A 19648-nucleotide genomic window follows, 5' to 3' on the forward strand; every position below is an offset into this window, starting at 1 on the left:
TGTTGTTAATTGTCATATATGTATGAGTTTGGAAATGCTGCTTCTGGAGCTGCTCCTAATACCTGATGGGATTTGAAGATGAGAATATAATCTTGATACATGGAATGAAAATTCACTTGAAACAGTAACTGTATTTTACTATCAGCCCATTATGTTACACCAATTAAGTGTGTACCTGGTAAATGAGCAAATAAGTGCGGCATATCCAAACTGTTGCAGATAGAAAATGTTTAAATTGATGATGTTTAATGTAGTGTGAATATAAATTTTGTTTTTAATGTCCATTTGGAGTGGGAAACCATATAGAATAATCTTTGGACTGAGTTTGTACATAGTGAAGAGCATTTAATTATCTGAAGGAAGGTATATGAAGAGCATTCACAGACATTTTATTTGTGCCAGTAGACATTGCACTCTAAATCACTGTTATACCAGTGATTTGTCATCTATAAACAAACTGGCACATGTGCTGCTCAGCTTCAAATTTCCTTCGCTGCTTGTACCACTTGAAATCAGTGGTTTCTGTTTCAGTATTGCTTGTTCTTTGACGTAAATCAAAGACAAATCCTCACAGTGAAGCCATCAGAAACGTAATTTAATTTGTATTAGGATGACAAAAACATTTCTCCTGTGTCTTGCCGTGTCCAATTTCTATTTTTGGAATAGAATGATATTTTATAGACAGTTAAATTGGAAAAAAATCTGCTGCTATAGGTAAAGGTTGTGTAGTGGATCAAAATACCCATCATAACAAGTAGAAAAAGCTGCTGAGAAACATGATTTCTCAGGAATTGCAAGGGCAGTCCTATGAATTGAATCTTGTTAAGGGGCCCATGTCTTCCTTGAAAACTTCCTCAACAGAGATACGTTTCTAAGGAGTCCACAAACAACTAGTGTTTCTCAAATTTTCTGATTGTACCAGCAATTACTTTTTTGAGATCAGGACATTAGTTTTGAAAAACTTAAAAGTTTCTTTACATTCAAAACATTTCTAGTGTGTTGTGCAGTTCTGGAGCCTGCTGCCCTGAGAGTTTAGGTAGGATGTTGACAGGCTCAAATAGACAAATTCTGAAGCAACAAATTTGATGCCTGAACTGACCCCAGAAATAGTAAGTGAGTAGAAAAAGTTTTGTTGTTCTCCAGCTGGCAATTTTAGAATACAAAGGAAGTTGAAGAGCACTGGGTAAATTAAGCAGTGCTGTCTTCTTTGGGGAGAATTTTCTGTCTGATTAGTTGTTATTATAAATGAATGAGTGTGCAAAGGCCATGACTTGACGGCACTTCTGTGAAATCATTGATATTGGATAGTATGTGAATTCTTCCTCTGGATTTTTTTTTTTCATACGAACTCAGCTGCTTTTAATGTTAATCCTGCACACATCGAAACCATGCTTTACGTTCCCTGCATTCATAGTTTAAATCCATAAGTACATTGATCCTGGAGATCTTCATTAAAAATTGAATTTCCTGCTTTACTGTGCTGGGGATTTTTTGGTTATTAGTGATGAAAGAATGTTGATACCTCTTTGCATGTGTTGTTAATAGTAAGAGCTCCAGTACCAAAAGAGGGCCTGCACAGGTGTGACAAACCAGGATGTGTCTGGCAAAGTTAACAGGAGCAACAGATTCAATGCTAATACTTGTAAGAGAGTAAACCTGAATATATAATAACCAGTGTGCTTTTAATTATTTTTTTTTCTTGTAACAAGAAGGATGAAGGTAGTCCACTCAGCAGTGTGGTGTGGATATGGAACCTCTCCTGTGGACTCTTGGTGGGACAGTGCTGCAAGTTCTTTCTTAGTGATAGGAAGCTGAAACATGACAGGAAGACTATTGCTAGAGTTATTGGCTGGTGGATGTTTCTGCCTTTATGAATGGAAATATAATGCTGTGTCTCTTTTTCTCCCACCTAATGAAAGATAAAGCATTGTTTCAACTGCCTGGGAAATCTTCCAGATCTGAGAGGTTCATAGGAATTTAGAGTTGGAAAAGAAAGGTGGCAGAACTATAGCTTTAGAAGCAGTTGCAGTTCTTTTGAAATGATAAATTGAGTATAGTGGTGTATGCATGCAAAATTGCCCCTTTAATTAATTGGTAAATCAGGCTATTCATCAGAATATGAGTATATGGGTTTTACATTACAAGGACATTTCAAGCCTATCCATACAAACCTGGAAAGTGTAAAGTCTGTAAGCTATTCCATCCTATTCCAGGCAAAATACTAGTTGGATTAACTGTATATGTAACATTGTCGTTTCCCAGGAGGAACTCTGGGATTAGGCCATAATAAATTAAACCTCAATGCTAACTCTTATTTTGAGCATCTTCCTCTCTCTACTTTTACCTGCTGATTTTAAGTTTCTCTTTTGGAACTATTTTAATTGACAAGGTGAGTTTTGGGTGCTGGGCTTTTCAGTTTTCCATCTTTGGGGGGGGTGGGTTTTGTTTTTCCTGGATACATTTCAGCATCTATTGCTAAGTATAAAAGAAGTAGGCTGCTCTGTGCAAAGTGCCTAGAATATCTGTCAAGTACCCATTTTCAAGACCAGTTCAGACTTTTGCAACTTGTGGGATTGCAGAGCTTTGCACTTTTTATTTCTGTCCTTTTTACTGATTTGCACACTGCTTTTCTGACTTGTGACAAATGCAGGGATGTGCAGGTCCTTGCAGAAAGCTTTCTAACCTTTCTGGTTTCTCTGTAATGGGCTCAGTGTATTTACCTGTTCACATATATCTGCATATCAAAAGAAAAAAAAAGTCTAGTTTCTTTGTGCTTTAAGTGAAACTAAAGAAGTTAAATCAATTTAAAAATCCGTAAGTCTTGTTCAACTTCAGGTTTTTGCAGTTGGAGCAAATGGGGGCGGGCGATAATTGGTAGAGCTGTACAGTTATGTAACTAAAAGCTTTTCTGCTGCAAGTTAGAAGAGCAGATTGCCTGGCCATCAAATTGTGACACGTGTTTTTAATCTTCCCACAGTGTCCGTGCAGAGGAGTACAGTCAAGAAATGTGTATTGGTTTGGTAGATTAATGTGTTCAAATAAAGATGTTACCAAAAAATTTCCTTCGGAGTACAAACATTTTTTTAGAGAAACAGTGGTGGTGTCATACCACTTGGACATTTAAATAGTATTTATTTTGCATAATTAATGGCAGATATTATTCTTAGGTTGAAATTGTAATTGTTGATGGCTTTTAGTATGAAAGTTGTCATCTAAAACTCACAGTGGGGAATCAACTGGTAAAAAGATTATACAGTGTATCACAGTGGTGATAAGATGAAATATGCTATTTTATGGGAAAATATAGCATGTCACTATCACAGAAGAATGGTCAGCTAGCCAGGAATCATGAATTGTCACTAATTTCACATAAATATTCATGAAAGCAGTGACTGAGATATCAGTGGGTTTTTTCTGTACCCAAAGGGGGTGGGTGGTTGATTTGGTTTGGATGGGGGTTCTTTCTGGCTTTTGTATTTAGTTTTTTTGATGGAATGACACTATGTGGATCTTAGTGCATACATTCAGGGAAAAGTGATACAAGTATAAAACTATAAAGTGAACTTGACTGAGATGAAAGACAGTAGCATATGAACACTTTGCCCTGGGAGTTTGTTGGATTTGGTGCTGCAGCTGTGGTATATAGTCCTTTTGTATCTATATGGAGTTGTGACTTCAGCTTCTCCAAGGTATGTTGACAAATGTGAGGTTTGCTTATCTGCAGTGGAGCAAGGGCATTACCTGAAAGAGAGCATCTGAGTTTTACTTAAGGTGGGCTGCTGCTGCATGATAAGGCCTATCCTGGACCCTTGGTTTTCTTCAGTTACTTCAAAATCACCCTTAGAGTGTGAAAATCAGAGGAGGTTTTATTTGTTTTGGTTTGGTTTGGTTTTTTTAGGTCACTGAAGAACCGGTTTAAGCAGTACCAGTCAGGGCTATTAACATCACTTTGGTTAAGGATCATTGCCATAAAAGCTCCAGGCTTGACCCTAAATGGGATGTGTGTGGGGGAAGTTATCTTTTGAGTAGAAGAAACAAAGCAGGTTTTGACACTGCACTCTTAGACATCCATGGGTTCTCCAAATGCATTGCCTGCCTTCCTGCAGGTGCTTGAAATCACCCACCAGGGAGTTTGAAGTTTCACAAGAGAGCAGAGCCAAACTCTTCCCCTGAAGGCACAGACTGTTCAACTGTCTAACTAGTGAATGATGCACAAAATTGTCATAACATGTCTTTGGATTGTGTGTACCTAAGATGATTTTTGCATGGTGAATCTAAATATTGCTTCTCTTCTGTTCTAGTTTGTGGAGACATCCATGGTCAGTTCTTTGACTTGATGAAACTGTTTGAAGTGGGGGGTTCTCCTGCCAACACGCGGTACCTCTTCCTGGGGGACTACGTGGACAGAGGGTACTTCAGCATTGAAGTAAGTTTCTAATTTCTGGGTTTGGGTGCAAAATTGCTTGCAGCATGTTTTGTATATTTACCATCATATCTTAACTAGCTCAGGAATACCGAGGCTCTTCACAAATACCATGTTAATGTTGCTGGTGGTATTTTTATAAATGTTGTTTGGAATCCAGCCAAATCCCACTATATCTGTGCTGGAAAGCTGACACAGAATGGTGCTAACTAGTGGCCATCTAAATATTGCACAGAAAGCAGCGTGCTCTGCAGCTTGCAAAAGCTAAATAGCCTGAGTAGATGAGAGCTATTAGAAAAGAGACATAACAGAAAAAACTTAACCTGTGACCCATAGTTTAGTTTGACTTTTAGGCTTATTTGATCTGAGTTTTCTGGATGTGAAATTTTAGGAGAATGGAAGGACTAGATGAGAGGTAGATGGGACAAAAAGCATGCAGCATGCTGTGCTGGAGAAAATGAGTAAGTTCTGTTTAGATATGGCATGCAGGAGTGCATGATCTCTGGCTTTTATGCAGCACTTGAATCCACAGAGAAGTGATGCACAAATGCCCTGTTGGTGGTGCTGAGACCTGGCATAGTCTCCAGGTGAGGCCATAGAATGTGGAGGTCAAATGGCCTCTTTAGCTGGCTTGTGAAAGAAACAGTGTCCTATCCAACCTGCCAGCTTTGACTAGAAGTGAGTCAAATACCAAACCCAAATTCTCTGTTCCAGTGCTCGTAAAGCAAACTAGATGTTTTCTTCTATCCTGTGTTATTGCTTGATTTTACAAACTGACAGGATGAAGTGCATGACTACTGCATAAAACCTGATGTGTATTTTTTGTCTAGGTTATAGCTGATCTAGTCATTGAACAGTCAATCAGAAATCCTTGCTGAACTCTTGATCTTTTCTGTGAAAAGTTCAGACTTGAATTCCCTCTGAGTCAGGGCAGAATGCCCATTACCTATTGGAAGCAGTATAGATCCTATGATGCATGTCTGTGTGTCTGTGACTAGATTAGATGGCATCATGTCAGAACACATCCACTGCTGTTTCATTCTACATCCCACATCAAAGTACACTGTTGCCATATTGGTATACAAGTATATAAGGCCAAGCACCTGAGTTATGTGTTTGGAAAACAGATCAGTGTATTATCTTGCCAGTGTTAGGTTTAAAGTAAGAAGTTTCTGAAAAAATAGATTCAATAAAACTACTTTTCCTTTATTAGTTCATTTTAAAACTTCATTTCAAGTGAGCTGGTAATCACTGCTGTGGGTTGCCATGCTGGATTGCTTAGGGAGGGTTGGGAAGGAGGAGCAGGAAGAGCTGCACAGACTTTAAACCACTGTGCAGCTCTGTCTTGAACTACCATTTTTGAGTTGTGATAACCTCATTCATATCTCCTGCAGTCTTTGATTGAGACAAGATGTGTCTGGAAGAGGAAAGTTTTTGTCTTCATTTCTATATACGTAGGCTTTTAATAAAAGAAATAGAACCGCTTTGAACTGTTTCTCTGACAGTTTACCAAAATCTGTTCCAGGGCTATTGCCAATTAAAGAAATAGTAAGCCATATGAAACAAAGACAACAGCCTATGTATAGGCAATAATCCCCATAAAATCTCTCATTTAGCAACCTGTGCGTACATACTTAGCAAATTGTATTCTGAATGCAGTTTTTCCATTCAGGAGCATTGCTTTTTCACTGGAAGCAGTATTGGCTTCTGCCAGCACCAAGGAAATATCTCAGCTGTCACTTATATTATTTCTTCTGTATGTTAGGTTCTCAAATCACTACTTTTTTTTGGTCACATAACTGATTTTCCCCACCTGTCACCTTGATTAAAGATTAATCTTTGAAAGGATGGGCAAGTTTCTGTTTCATAAGTGTATTTAGATGTAGAGCTGTGCATTCAGGCATGAACTCAGCACAATAAGTAGTGACAAGGGAAAGAAAATTGTGAAGAATGCAACTTGGCATTTAGAGGGGGAATATATTTCTGGTGGAGAAGGGGACCTAAGTACATAGATCAGGCACCAACTCTTGTCAGTACTTTGTGCTGGGGAAGTCATGCTGGTAAGCAGCCCCAGCCTCAGTTCATATTTCTGCCATGCCAATCACACAGTGCTCTTTCTTCCATCCATCTGCTGGCTTCCCTTTCTGCTATGGAGACAGGAGAGTATTGCAGTTCTGGGGTCTTTCCAAAAGAATTAAGTGGCTGGTCCAAGGTACTAATCATGAGTAATACAAGCTTTAAAAACATTCCCCTTGATTGCTGTGTGATCTCTAGTGTAAAAGTGACACCATTGAGCTTAGACCGAGCTGAGTTCTGATAGTGGGCGAGATAATCCTTCTCTGTGGGCTGCAAAGCATTTGGGATTTTTCTGGATGAAAGGTACTACATAATGCAAGCTATTATCATTAAGAACAGAGAAAGAAATTGCATAAGGTAGGTGGAAGGCATTTGATAATTCAGAGGGAAAAAGAGAAAAGTATTTGTATGAGGCACTCAGCAGAAATGTCGGTCCTTGCTCTATGGAGCTTTTGATCCAAGGGCTCAGTTCTTCATGTGCATGCTCCATTTTTACTGGTGTTAGCTTCACTGCTTGAAGGGGGGAGGTGCGTTTTGTGTTTTTTATATTAGCTCTAAGCAATGAGTCAGAGGATGAGAGACTGATAGAGAAGTTCCAACAGGTAAAGTTAAAAAATGTCAAGTTGTGAGTAGAATGCGACAAGGTTTCTTTGCACAGATGGAATCTTTATTCCATATCTGTGTTCTATTTTCTTTTTGACCTTTTGGCAGAACCTGGGCATTTCTTCACTTAAAAAAACCAAATTTCTGCAATTTGATACAGTGCATTTGTTTCCTTGGCTGTATAACTGATAACATTTCCGGCTTGTGCACTGTTCCAGGGGTTTGACTCCAGAGTAGAAGAAACCCCTTAGTCTTCGCTGTCAAATAAGTTTTATGGTCATGGAGAGTAGAAACCCAAATAATCAAAACAGAGGGCTATTTTTAAATGTAAAGAATAGTTAGAGCCTAAGTGGTTCTGCAGGAATAGGTTGTAAGGAAGAATGACTAATCTCTTTACCCGAGTCTGAAAACTCTTTTTTGAAAAGCAGACAAGTGCTGTGCAGTATAGGGAGGAGTGTACATATAGAGTATTTTTCATCACAGTCTTAGGAAAATTACAGAGTAAAAACCAACTACAGTGCATTATTAATAATAATATGTAAACCAACTGTTGGAATTATTTTCTTGCTTAATTCCATATAACAACATACAGTCTTACATGTCACTTGACCATCATAAGGTATGTAGTGATCATTTTTGGCAGAGGAAAGAGTTAAAATATGGAGAATTGAACCAGTGTTCAAAACTAACAAAAGTGGAGTTATGTTTTAAGGTTCAGAACATGCATACATTTCCCTTCCTGAGTGCACAGATTGACATTGCAGAAGGTGAAACTGGTGTTGTGGTATTTCCAGCAAGAACAAAGTGAGGTGTTTGGAGCGAGTCTAGAATTTGACCGCTGGACCTTATGCCAATAAAAAAAAGCATCTGGCACTTGAGATGCTTCTGAACTCAGTGAACTGTTGGAAATTAAATGGTCTCTCCCAAGAAAAGAATTACACATAAATAAATTTATGTTAGTAAACAGTGGGTGAAGTTAGTGCTGGTGAAGTTTTGTGTTTATTATCTCTCAGGTCTCTGAACTTTCCAATTCTTCATTGGAATAATAAACACCTTTCAGCATCGTCTGTTACTGTAGTGTATTAATGTTTTCCAGTAAAGAGCTTGATTTAAAATAATTTGGGCTGATCAGGAATACTTCATCAGTGAAGTCAATAGTTTTTTTCAGTTCTCTTAAAGCAAAGAAAATCCTAGGACTTTAATTATCCTGAATTTCTTTGCCCTTTTCTTCTGTAGTCCAGTAGCAAATATCTTTCTTCATAGCAACAATTTGCACCTTGTGAGATCCCATTTTTGTATGGCATTGCTCCTCAGAGCTGTGAAAATTCAGCAAATTCAGATTATTTTATATGTATTAGATTCCCAGACTGTAACATCTGTTTGTGTCAGGGCCGTCCTTGCAGCTTGACTGGTCCTGTGCCAGCTGTTCCCAGTGTGAGTCCCCAGCATGCCAAGAACCCCTTTTGGCTGCAGGGGGAGAGCATGTGATGGCACCATTTCCCCTGCACTGATGCCATCTCTCTGTGGGACCCATCTTCTCAGAGAACAGCTGGGGCCTAGACACAGGATACCAAAAAGTAGAGTTAGGAGCCATCTCTGTCTAGAAAGTACTAGCTATAAGAATTATAGGAACATTTACAAAAAAGAATTTTCTAGTCACTTTTGGGTTGAAAAAGAGGTACTTCTTTTTGGATTTTTTTTTAACTTTTCAGATACTCTTTTTAAAGGCTGAAATGGGAGTAATGTGCTCTAAACATTAGCAAACAGTATATTGCGATTGTGCTGAAATCTTACTTGTAGTGAAGACAAAATGGCTTTTTCTTTATTTGCTGTAGTGTTCATAGTTTTCTTTGTGCTCAAGGGATAGTAGTTCAGAAATGGCAGTAAGTTGCATCTCATGTGAGTATTCTGGTTACAGCTGCAATGTGTCTTTATTTGTCTCTGAAATCATGCTGTAATAAATACTCTTCCCAGTAGTGTGAATGCAGCTGTGTGTGTAAAAAGGTACATGGTTTCCATTGGGATGATTACTCCATTCTAGGAAGCTGTATGTGTACTAGATGTTGTGATGGTACCATTGTTTCACTGCACCTACAATAATGCAATTTTTATATTTCAGGGAGGCGTGTGTTAGAGAGTGTGGGAGCTATGCCAGTTCCACAGGTCACAGAGCAGCAGTAGATACCTTAGCAATGTGTGGCTTAAATGATCCTTTCAAGTATGAATTACCCTCACACTTACACTTTATTTCATCTGCTGAGGAGTGCCCAGTGCTGTCAGTCATTTGGAGGCGGAGTTCAACTTTTGTGGCCCCTGCAAAGCCACACAACTGGCAGTGAGCTTCATCTCTCTCTTCCTGGCGCTACCAGTGCCAGAGCACCAAGAAGTGAGCATTGTGATGTTGTGGTTGTACTCAAGTGGCCATGGTGATGATTTTTCAAGGTTCCTTGTTTTAATCACATAACTTGAGATGCACAGAAGAGCTGTGGGACCTTTGGTTTTCCTTTCCAGGATGGGCTGAGATGTGGAATTGTGCAAATGCTCCAATTCAGCATGCAACAGTGGAGTTAAATCCCAAGTCTGTTTTGAAAATGTGGGTCTTTGGCTTACACAGTGCTTAATTGCACAGACCTTTTCTTTCCTTCAGCTGTGGCTGAAAACAGCTTGACTATGGGAGCTGGGAGGTAAACAGATTACCTCTTTGTTACAAACTTAACATATCTGCTATTTCAACAGCTGAAAGACGCTAAACAAGTAAGAGGTGTTTGAGGGTCCTAAGTATTAGATACATATATGTGTATATATAAAATACATATAGATATATACAAAATATGGGTCTTTGGATAGTTTGAAATGAAATAGGCAAAAATACCTTACAGATGTCTAGATCACAAGGTCTCCGCTGTACATTTTGCATAGAGTTACAGCAGAGCTGATGTTTAGTATGTTCTTAATTAAAATGTTGAAGGAAGAAAAGGTATTTAAAAATTTTACAACAGGGAAGCAATATTATGTAATATTTAAAGACTTTAAGCTCAGATTTCAACAAGGGTAATTTATGATAAATATTTTGTTTTCCATAAGAATTATGATATGCGAAGCACAGGTAGGAAAAAATCAAAACCAGCATGTTTGCTCATGATTTGTTGTTTGGACATAAGGTTTTTTGTATGGAAATGACTGTAAGTTAAAACATCATGAAAATCATTGCCCTCGTATTTGCGCTCTAGTTTGCACGGAAAAAAACCTTCTAATTAGTTCTTATTTACTATTACAGCATTACTTCACTGAACTGCTGAAAAGAAAAGGGACAAAATTAAAGGAATCATCTAAACAAAATAAGCCTTTGATATAGTACTGCTGAAAACAACACAAAATGTGAATAGTGGGCTTATGTTGCTTGAATAGTGGCAGAGAAATAGAACTTTCTAGACTGTATTGATTCTCTGTTATCTTCCGTCTGCTCCTTATGAGTACTTCAAAGGAAGCATAGGAAAAAAAGAAAAAATAAATCTATGATAAGCAAATATAGAGCAATCAACCTGCAAACAAGTACCTAAATGCCAAAAAGTCAAAAATTCCATCTCTCCTTATTTTCCCCGCTTTCCAGGTCTGGACAATATTTTAAATATGGAGTGGTTGCTTTAATCTTGCCAGAGCTTTAGGAAAATGAAAAACTTAGTTACGAGGGCAATGTTTTGGCAGGATTAGAAGCTCTAAGGTAACTTGACTGGAGCTTTCCTTGTGTGGATGGGGGTGTCACTTTAGACTTCTTGTCTCACAACATTTACATCAAATTTTTGCATGTGTCAGCAAGTTTGAAGTGGAATGTTCTGGAAATTCTTGGAGGAATGATGAAGTCATCATCAAAGAGAGAGAAAATTGCTCTGGTGGTGTGGACAAGTTCAGGTTTCTTGCCTCCTGGAATGAAACCCTCAAACCCAAGTCTGCTGGAGTTTACGCAGAGGCAGAAGACTTTCTCCACCCACACCCTTTGGTTGTTTTGGGCCACAACGGATGATTCCTGTGACCTGACACTATAATTCCATGCTGGATTACATTAGCATGATTTCCCTGGCATTCTGGCATCTCTTCTCACTTCCTGCAGTGGCAATAGCACCAGGGAGGTGGAAGAATTGGCATGAGCTGGGAGGCCTCCCGTGTGTTTCCAACAGGGAGAATTAGTTTTACAATTCCTTGAGTATACTGCCTGTATTTTTGCTGTTTTTCTCTGTCTGTACCCCCTCTGAGTAGAAGAACAGAAATTACAGACAAAGGACAGGCAGAGCATTCAGATGTTTACATGTAATAAATTCAAGGCAATGAGTAGTAGTATAAAACTCCTGCTGCTGTGTGATTATCTATGGGTAGTGTGAGCACAAACACTAAAATGTTGAATCCCTTCATCTTTTCCTGATTTTCTTCTGACTAAGTAGCAAACAAGGGATCTGAAATCTACATGTTGAGATGATTAAATTTATTATTCAGCTGTTTTTCAAGACACACTGAATTGTAGAAGGGAGTCCACACTATAATGTAGAGGCCTTGCATTGACAGTAATGCTGTTGTTGTTCTAATCTGAAACCATAGAGTACAATCTGAATTTACAATTTATTGATTATTAAGCTAAATGGAAGGATTTTTTTTTTCCCCCAGTGGAACAAAGGGGAGTGTTGGGAAGTAGTTGTAAATGAAAGTGGGGGGTTTTTGACACCTTTTGTTTCTTGTGCAGCATTTCAGCAGTTCATGGTTATATAAGAGAGGAAAGGCTGGAGGAAAAACCATTCAGACAGTTTTTCTAGCTTTCTGGGTTTTGAGAGGACATTGTGGTCTGTAAAGTGTCCCTGCAGGCAGTGAGCTCATCTCATGGGATGAGTGGGTCTTATTTCCATCTACTTTCTTGGAGCTGTGAGTTCATTTTCAAAACAAATATTTTTAATTGGGTGGTTTAGAGAGGTCTGAGCAGAGCTTAGCCTCTCTAAGTCTTTTTTTTTTATCTTTAAAAACACGTCTAGAAGAAATGTCATCTCAAATAGAAATCTTTAGGAAAGAGAAAAGGCATTGTAAAAGCTTTGTAGTAACTTCATTTAATGCAAGAGCTTTGTGGATCTTTTTATCGCGGTTGTATGTAGGGAACAACGCTAAGTGAAAAATGAACAAGCTCTCATGTAAAAACTGTGTAATTCTGGAAGCTGAGGTATTTCCTGAAGTGTGAGTTAAATTGTTCTGAGGCAAATTTTCCTTAAGCCAGGAAATGCAGGTCTTCCGGTGGAATTGTTTCCACGGGAGGTTTCTGCCTAACCTTGCAGGTGGAGAGTGTGCACTTCCTTCTAGGGATACACAGCAAGTGCTGGGGGAGAGCTGGGGCTGCTGGAGGCAGCCTGGCATGGCTGACCAGGGAGGTGCCACTCAACAAGAAGTGTAAAACTCTGACAGAATATACCCACTCGAGTTTCAGCCAGTCCAGGCTGAAATGCAGAGAAGTGTTTGAGCGTCGCATATGAAGAATGAAGTTAATCAGTTGAAAATAAATGCTTTGCACAGATTACTTTTACTTTTTTTGCTAGTTTTTTGATGGAGGGGAATGTAAATTGTTCTGTCATTAATTATGAATTCTAATTTTCTTTCTTCTTCTGATTCACAGTGTGTGCTGTACTTGTGGGCCTTGAAAATCCTTTACCCCAAAACACTGTTTTTACTTCGTGGGAACCATGAATGTAGACATTTAACAGAGTATTTCACATTTAAGCAAGAATGTAAGTCTATCTTACCTTTCTCCTCTTAACTCCTTTTTCAGCAACTTAATTTGTTATTTTGCAGATATTTGATACTGGTTCACTATCAGTAAATTTTGATGTTAAATGCCATTGATTTTAAATGGTAGTCCCTGTTCCCTGAGTGGGCAGTCACGTCTCAGTGGTGTGGAATGGAAGGGCTTAGACACCTCCCCAGATTTGAGTGTGGGAACTCCTGGGGCTGCTGTGGGTCCATCTGGCCTGGGTGCTCTCGGTAAGTATGTTCTGCTGCTGATGCTCCTGGCAGCAGCCAAGGGTTTGCTGCCCCACACAGCAGCCTGGCAGGCAAAACCTGCTGGCATACCAGCCCTGGCACCTGTGACAGGTGCCTGACTGCTAGTTAAGGAGGACCTCATCTCACTGGGTCTCATCTCATGGATCAGAAGAAAAATGCAAGGAATTTTTATTTTATTTTTCCTTTAGGTATAGCATTTTCACATTTGTCCTGTGTGTAGGCTTAAACTTTTCAATATGCTCTTTTGATATGAATTCTTTTCTGTGTTGCAAGAAATGATGCACTGACACATAAAAGCTTATTAGATGTAGACCTTTACCTGCACAATGAAGCTTTTTTTTTCCCTGTGACACAGTGAGATGAAACTATTGCCATAAGTCTGTGTTTTCTTTTTACACTGGGGATAAAGGAAATGTTAATTGGCTCGAAGACTTCATGGTTTACTGAGTTTAATATGCATATTGGTAAATTAACATTTCAGCTTCATTATTCCACCTCGTTCATTTCATAGTGGCATTTCTGTAGATAATTAATTATAAGGGACTGGGCTAAAGTTCTAATTATTTCATAGAGAGTATATTGAGTGATAATGATGATAACCATTCAGCAGATGTTTTAAGGCTTTTTCTACAGATTTCCTGCTGAGTAGAAATGGTAGACTGTAATGGTATATTCAGTTGTTTTTTTACAGTTTTTTAGAAAAAAATATGAAAAACAAATTAATTTCACCTCAGAACAGGAAGAATTTTTCCAGCAGTGGATTCCTGAAGATATTTTTGTATTAAGCAAAAGTTTGGGTATATTCCTCAATACCGGAGAGAAAAAGTTTGAGATATTAAGCAAAATCCTTTTAAATACTGATGACACTTTCTGTTACCATCTTAATTTTTAAAAGGTAAAATCAAATATTCAGAACGTGTATATGATGCCTGCATGGATGCCTTTGACTGCCTTCCCTTGGCTGCTCTGATGAACCAACAATTCCTGTGCGTACATGGTGGCTTGTCTCCCGAGATCAACACCTTAGATGACATCAGAAAAGTAAGTCTCGGAGGCATTACCTGTTAGCACAATGTAAGCACCATCTGACAGCTCCTTGTGCCTTGTTAAGTGTTCTGTGATTTCTTGGAGAAGATGCAAAAGAGCTCAAGAAGAACCTCAAAATATATAAAGATGTAACAAAAAAGGCTCATATGATTGTAATGAATATAGTTGGTATTTTTTTAAATAGTCAAGAGCTTCATTCTCAATAGGTTCCACCATATTTTTAATAGTTCTGTCTTTGAGTGCCCAGCAGATGGTCTAATTGAGGCTTAATAAGTTCACACTTGTTGTACCCTTATGTTCTGAGAAGTTTCTCAGAAATCTCATGGAAGTTCAGAGAACAATGTCAAACAACTTCTTCACATAATCCAGTATTATTGCATATTATCAAGGATTATTTTTTTATTCACATGTTTTGTTGACGAGATCTCAGTCAATATTTCTAGGAAGAACTATTTAAACTATTCATTCTTAGTGTTCCCAGGGAAAAAAATCCTTCTTGTTTGCTGTTTGAGACTTGCAAACATGGATATCTATTTCTGAGCTTTCAGGTTAGTGAAAGGTAATTTATATTCTGAGGTTAATTTGTAGTACTAAGAAATGAATATAGTTTTAAAAACAAACAACAACAAATTGAGCCAGTAATTACATGTTTTGGTTTAAATGTAATTAGCTTAAGATATTAACTGCACTTTCAAAAATTACTGAATGCAAAGTTTTGTTTCTGAGGTAAAGGTTTACTATCTCAGTAAACAAAAATACTCTGCATAAAAATTAGCTGGCTCTGCAACAGTATGATGGCAGAGTAAAGTTGTTTAGCTCTCAGATTTTAGATTAGGTTCATTATACTTTCCCTTCCCCCTGCCCAACCCAGTAGGTTTATTTATCTCTGGCAATCAGCAGAAATTAGGTTTGCATATTTATGAATTTTTGTTTAAAGGAATTGTAATTATATAAGCATTTAATCGAAGAGGGCTGAAATAGGAAGTGTAGATATGCTGTGAATATGTCAAGATGAGAACGTGAAGGTAAAATTGTAGAGGTCTCTTAATAAAACTTTGAGTGTTGAAAACTTAAAACACCAATTTGTTCTCTTTGATTTTTTTTGAGGGGAGAAGGTATCTACTAGCTACTGAATCTTTTACTCAATCTTTCTGGTCAAAATAGAGAATATTTCAGACTGCAAGCCTTATTCATACACCATCTTAACAGGGCTGTTTTTATATGAATGAATTCTTGAGATAATGATGATGTTATTATATTAGAGTTCTTGCAGGAGAATACTGATTTTTATTACATTATGATTTTGCTATACTTCATCTTATTTGTGGTATGTAATTTGAAATTTTAAATACCCATAAGAGGACCAAAAACAGAAGTTTTCAGCTACTTAATTAAGGTTGAGGTTACAGGAGCAACAGCAATGTCAAACCTACATGCTGTAATGCAGAGATATTTTCTTGATATTTAGATACATTTTTCTTGTGAAAATGTACATAAATCTAAATGGAAACGTGCTTTGAAATAACTACTATATTTTCTTGAGGTGCCCCACTTACATAAATTTAATGTTTTGAGGTTTGAAAAATCATGAAATACAGAGATACTATATTCTCCCTTGTCCACGGGAATGCTTGCAAAAACCAGTAGAAAGGGAAAAAAAAAGCAAACAAGCATTCCTGTAGAATGTGAATCCACTGAATCTCTTAATTTTCGGCAAGATCTGTTCCTTCTATCCCTATCAATGTTTGCAAGGAGTGTTTTGCTGATGCTCAAACTCCTTTGCTTTAAAGCTGAAGAACAGATTGCTATGAGTCTTTTGTTCACTTGCTCATGGAGTGAAAAATAGTAATTTTGCTTCATTGTTTCTGTGATACATAGTTGAAAGAAGTTAGTATTTCTTTGTCTCCTATTTTTCTTAGTTAGATCGATTCAAGGAACCACCTGCATATGGACCTATGTGTGACATCCTGTGGTCAGACCCGTTGGAGGACTTTGGAAATGAGAAGACTCAGGAACACTTCACTCACAACACAGTCAGGGGGTGCTCGTACTTCTACAGGTAATTGCTACTACTTTGAATAGATTTCTGTTGGTGAACTGGTTCTGCTTTTGCAGTATAAATGTTTGCTTGAACTTTGTGGCACTACTTAGGTAATTAGGCCCTTTTTTCTGCAGGCTTGCCTTGTTTTCAGAAAAATTCATGCTTGCTTTATTTTAATCTCTTCTGTTATGCCACAGTGGGAAAACTCTAAATCACTTAATTTTATTCACCAAAGCCTGTGTATTTTGCCTCTGTTTTTGTAAGTTAGAGAATGAATGTGTCACTTTTAAAAAGGGGTATGCAACTGCATTTCTAGTTTGAAAATTAAAACATAATTTCTAATGAAAGATGCCAGCACTGAAAAACGGGTTTCTTATTGTTCTGCAAGGTAAATAAAAATTGTGATTTCCCCCACAGAGGAAAACTTTTTTTCCTCTCAGTTTGATCAATTTTTTTTGTTTGGAAGAAATTCTTAGTAAGAAATTCACTATTTAAAGAGCATTTGTTAAATGGGACTTAGTAATACCTGAAATGCAGAAAAGTGCCTGTAACATTCCTGCAGAAACATGTATGTACTGTCCCCTGACAGTGTGGGGATTTTAGGGAATTTGTGCCTTTTTTTTTTGTTGTGGTAGTTATGAAAAACATACAAGGACACCAGAGTAGCAAAACTAGCAGGGGAGGAGATTAAATGGCAAAATGAGCAAGGTATTCAGTGAAATATTAATTTAAAAAGCGTTTTTGTTCAGGAGAAATGTGAAGATGTTATTGAAATGTTAAGAGGTTGTTGAACTTTTTGAAGTGAAGCATTTCTGCTTCAGCCCATGCTAGTTACACACAAATCTAAGTTTTCTCAGCAAACTCAGAGGAAGGGAGGAATCCAACTCTTTCACTTGCATTAGAAAATCTCACCTTGAACACTGACTGTTCAGTAACATGTTCAGCTGTTTAGTAACATGTCAAAAGTAATTCAAGGGCTTCCACCAACAACCAGGTCACAGAGCTACTGGAATCAACCTCCTTGTTGGTGACGTTATCAGGAAGGTGGCAGATGGTTTGATGTTCAGAAATGAGATTTCTGGCTCCCTTCTCAGAGCCCTGTTGCTGCAGCGTGGGGCCAGTGAAGAGCAGAGCAGTTGGCTCTGCAGCCTGGATTGCTGGCACGAACCTCTGGTGGGCAGCTCCGGCAGCCACGCTCGGGTCTGTGACATCTGGGAGGTGCTCCATGGGTGTGTTTGGGCTCATCATGAAAAGGATGGCACACTGCTGCAAACAATTGATCAGTGCAGAAATGGGCTATGACTGAGCAGTAAAATCATTGCTTATCCTCTCAGCAGCAGCAGCAAATGCTGGAGTGTATCTGTGACTCCCAGGCACTGCACACATGGGGAGTAATGGTGCTTTCCACTCATGAATAGCCTGGCAGATATGGCTTGTGCTTAAATACAGGGCTGTTTATATACTGGAAAAAGTTCTAGATTTTAGGTTGGGGTTTTTTTCAGAGATCTGCTCCATACAGTTGCCATAAAATTTCTTTAATACATATATCAGTTTCCTCCAGAAAATGTATCAGACCTAGTCTGTGTGCTGACACGTATTCAGAAAAGTGCATTTTCAGGAGAAGAGGAACTATTCAGAAGACAGCTATTTATCAGGTCATGTGAGGGACATATAACTGCTTGATGATTGAGTCAGAAGGCTAGCTTGGAATCACGTTATCTGAGTTTATATGAAGGCAAGCATTCATTTTCAAAGAAGTACCTAGTTGCCCTGGAAGATGACTAATTGCTTGCCTAATGATAATACCTGGTATAAAAGGTATCCATCAGTGTGGAATGTCTAATTTTCCTTGCCTTTTCTAGTTACTTCCTGAGTAAAGGAACAAATTTCCCTGAACAGGCTTGTAAAGGAAGGACTAAATTACTCAGTCCTCCTTCAAGAATGCCTGTTAATATAATGACTGTGTTTATTCTCACTGAATAAAATTTCTTAAGTTTCTTCAGTCATTTCCAGAATGGGAAGTTAAAAGATAGCAATGAGAATTTTGAATGAAAGTCAGGAAGATTTCGGTCATGCCTGCTAATAAGTGAAAGAATTTCTAGCTGATTAAGGTCTCCTAATCAATTGCAGGAAATATGTGTAATAAATAATTTTTATTTATCAGAGATGTTCTTTATAATGACAAGTTGCAAGTTAATTTGCTCTGACTTAAAGTTATTTCCTAATACAAAGATGCTGTGAGGAAAATAACAGTAGCTGTGAGGAAAATAACAGTAATGTGGCTTTTTAACTGTGCATGCACCATGTTAACTGGACCTTCCATCTCAGAAGTGCACAAAATCCTCTACGTTTAGCCAAAACCCATTTGTGAAATGTTGGGCCATTTCTATGAGACAGTGTAAATACTGTAGCTTACAGTAGTCTGACAAGCTTCTCACTGCATTTCTTACATGATCACTCTCATACAGCCTATTGAATTTCAAACTGATCCAGTATTTCTTCAAGAATTGTCCCTTTATGTAAGAGTTCTTGAAACTGCTATGGCTAGGTGTAAAATGTCAGATCTTGAAACCATAGGCATAACCTGTCATTTAAAGACGTAAAGAATAGTCTGATTTTTCAGAAGTGCTCAGAGTCAACACTTAGTGCACACCTTTAGCATCTAGCAGCATTTTGTACTGTGGATTGTCAAAATAGCACAATGCCAGAGTGAAATGTTAACTGTGGAATGTAAGGAATTAATGAAAATATATTAAAGTTTCTGTACCTTAAAGAGAACAAAAAGTGATAGCGATGGGATTTCATTTTCCCTATGTGAAGTTTAAAATTGTACCTCCTTTGTAGTCATGGTCATGTTTGATGCAATTTTGTGAAAAAGTAGAAATCATTAATGGAATGCTGGTTGTTTAAATTGTTCTTTTATTATGAGTTAAGCTCTTCTTTCATCCTACCCAAAATAATGTTGTGTTCAGTGTATATTATAAACAAGAGGGAATTAATTTGTCCCCTTGTGATATTAGACCCACAGGCACACAGTTTTTCAGCTGATCCAGCCAGTAAAGAAGTTTTCCTGTTTACCAAATTATCTAGTTCTTGCCTTGAATTTTTCTAGCAAATATTTATTTGCACTTCGCAATTTGTACTGATCTTGCCAATGACCCTTTGCACTTATTTCATAAGCTAGTGGTACAGTAACTCTCAGGCAATTTTGTAAGAAACAGGTTGGACCCCAGGAAAAACTTCTTCACTGAAGGGGTGGTCAGGCATTGGAATGACTGCCCAGGGAAGTGCTGGAGTCACTTTCCCTGGAGTTGTTCAAGAAACACTTTCCAGCCTTAGATAACAGTGAAATGGTTCAACCTTGCAGACACTCTGGGGTAGAGCTATAATTTTGGCCCTACAAGCAAATGATTTCAGTGGTGCACTTG

At 38.0% G+C, this 19648-nt stretch overlaps 1 protein-coding gene across 1 annotated transcript in view; it reads left to right on the plus strand.

Moving 5' to 3' along the window:
- PPP3CA (protein phosphatase 3 catalytic subunit alpha) overlaps positions 1-19648 on the plus strand; it is a 169283-nt gene that overhangs the window by 114401 nt on the left and 35234 nt on the right. The window contains exons 3-6 of the mRNA XM_031066361.1: positions 4302-4426; positions 12747-12858; positions 14028-14173; positions 16099-16238. Coding sequence (XP_030922221.1) covers positions 4302-4426; positions 12747-12858; positions 14028-14173; positions 16099-16238 — 523 coding nt within the window. The remainder of the gene's footprint in view (positions 1-4301; positions 4427-12746; positions 12859-14027; positions 14174-16098; positions 16239-19648) is intronic.

The sequence above is a fragment of the Geospiza fortis genome, unplaced genomic scaffold, assembly GCF_000277835.1.
Source record: "Geospiza fortis unplaced genomic scaffold, GeoFor_1.0 scaffold11, whole genome shotgun sequence".
Classification (NCBI taxonomy): Eukaryota; Metazoa; Chordata; class Aves; order Passeriformes; family Thraupidae; genus Geospiza; species Geospiza fortis.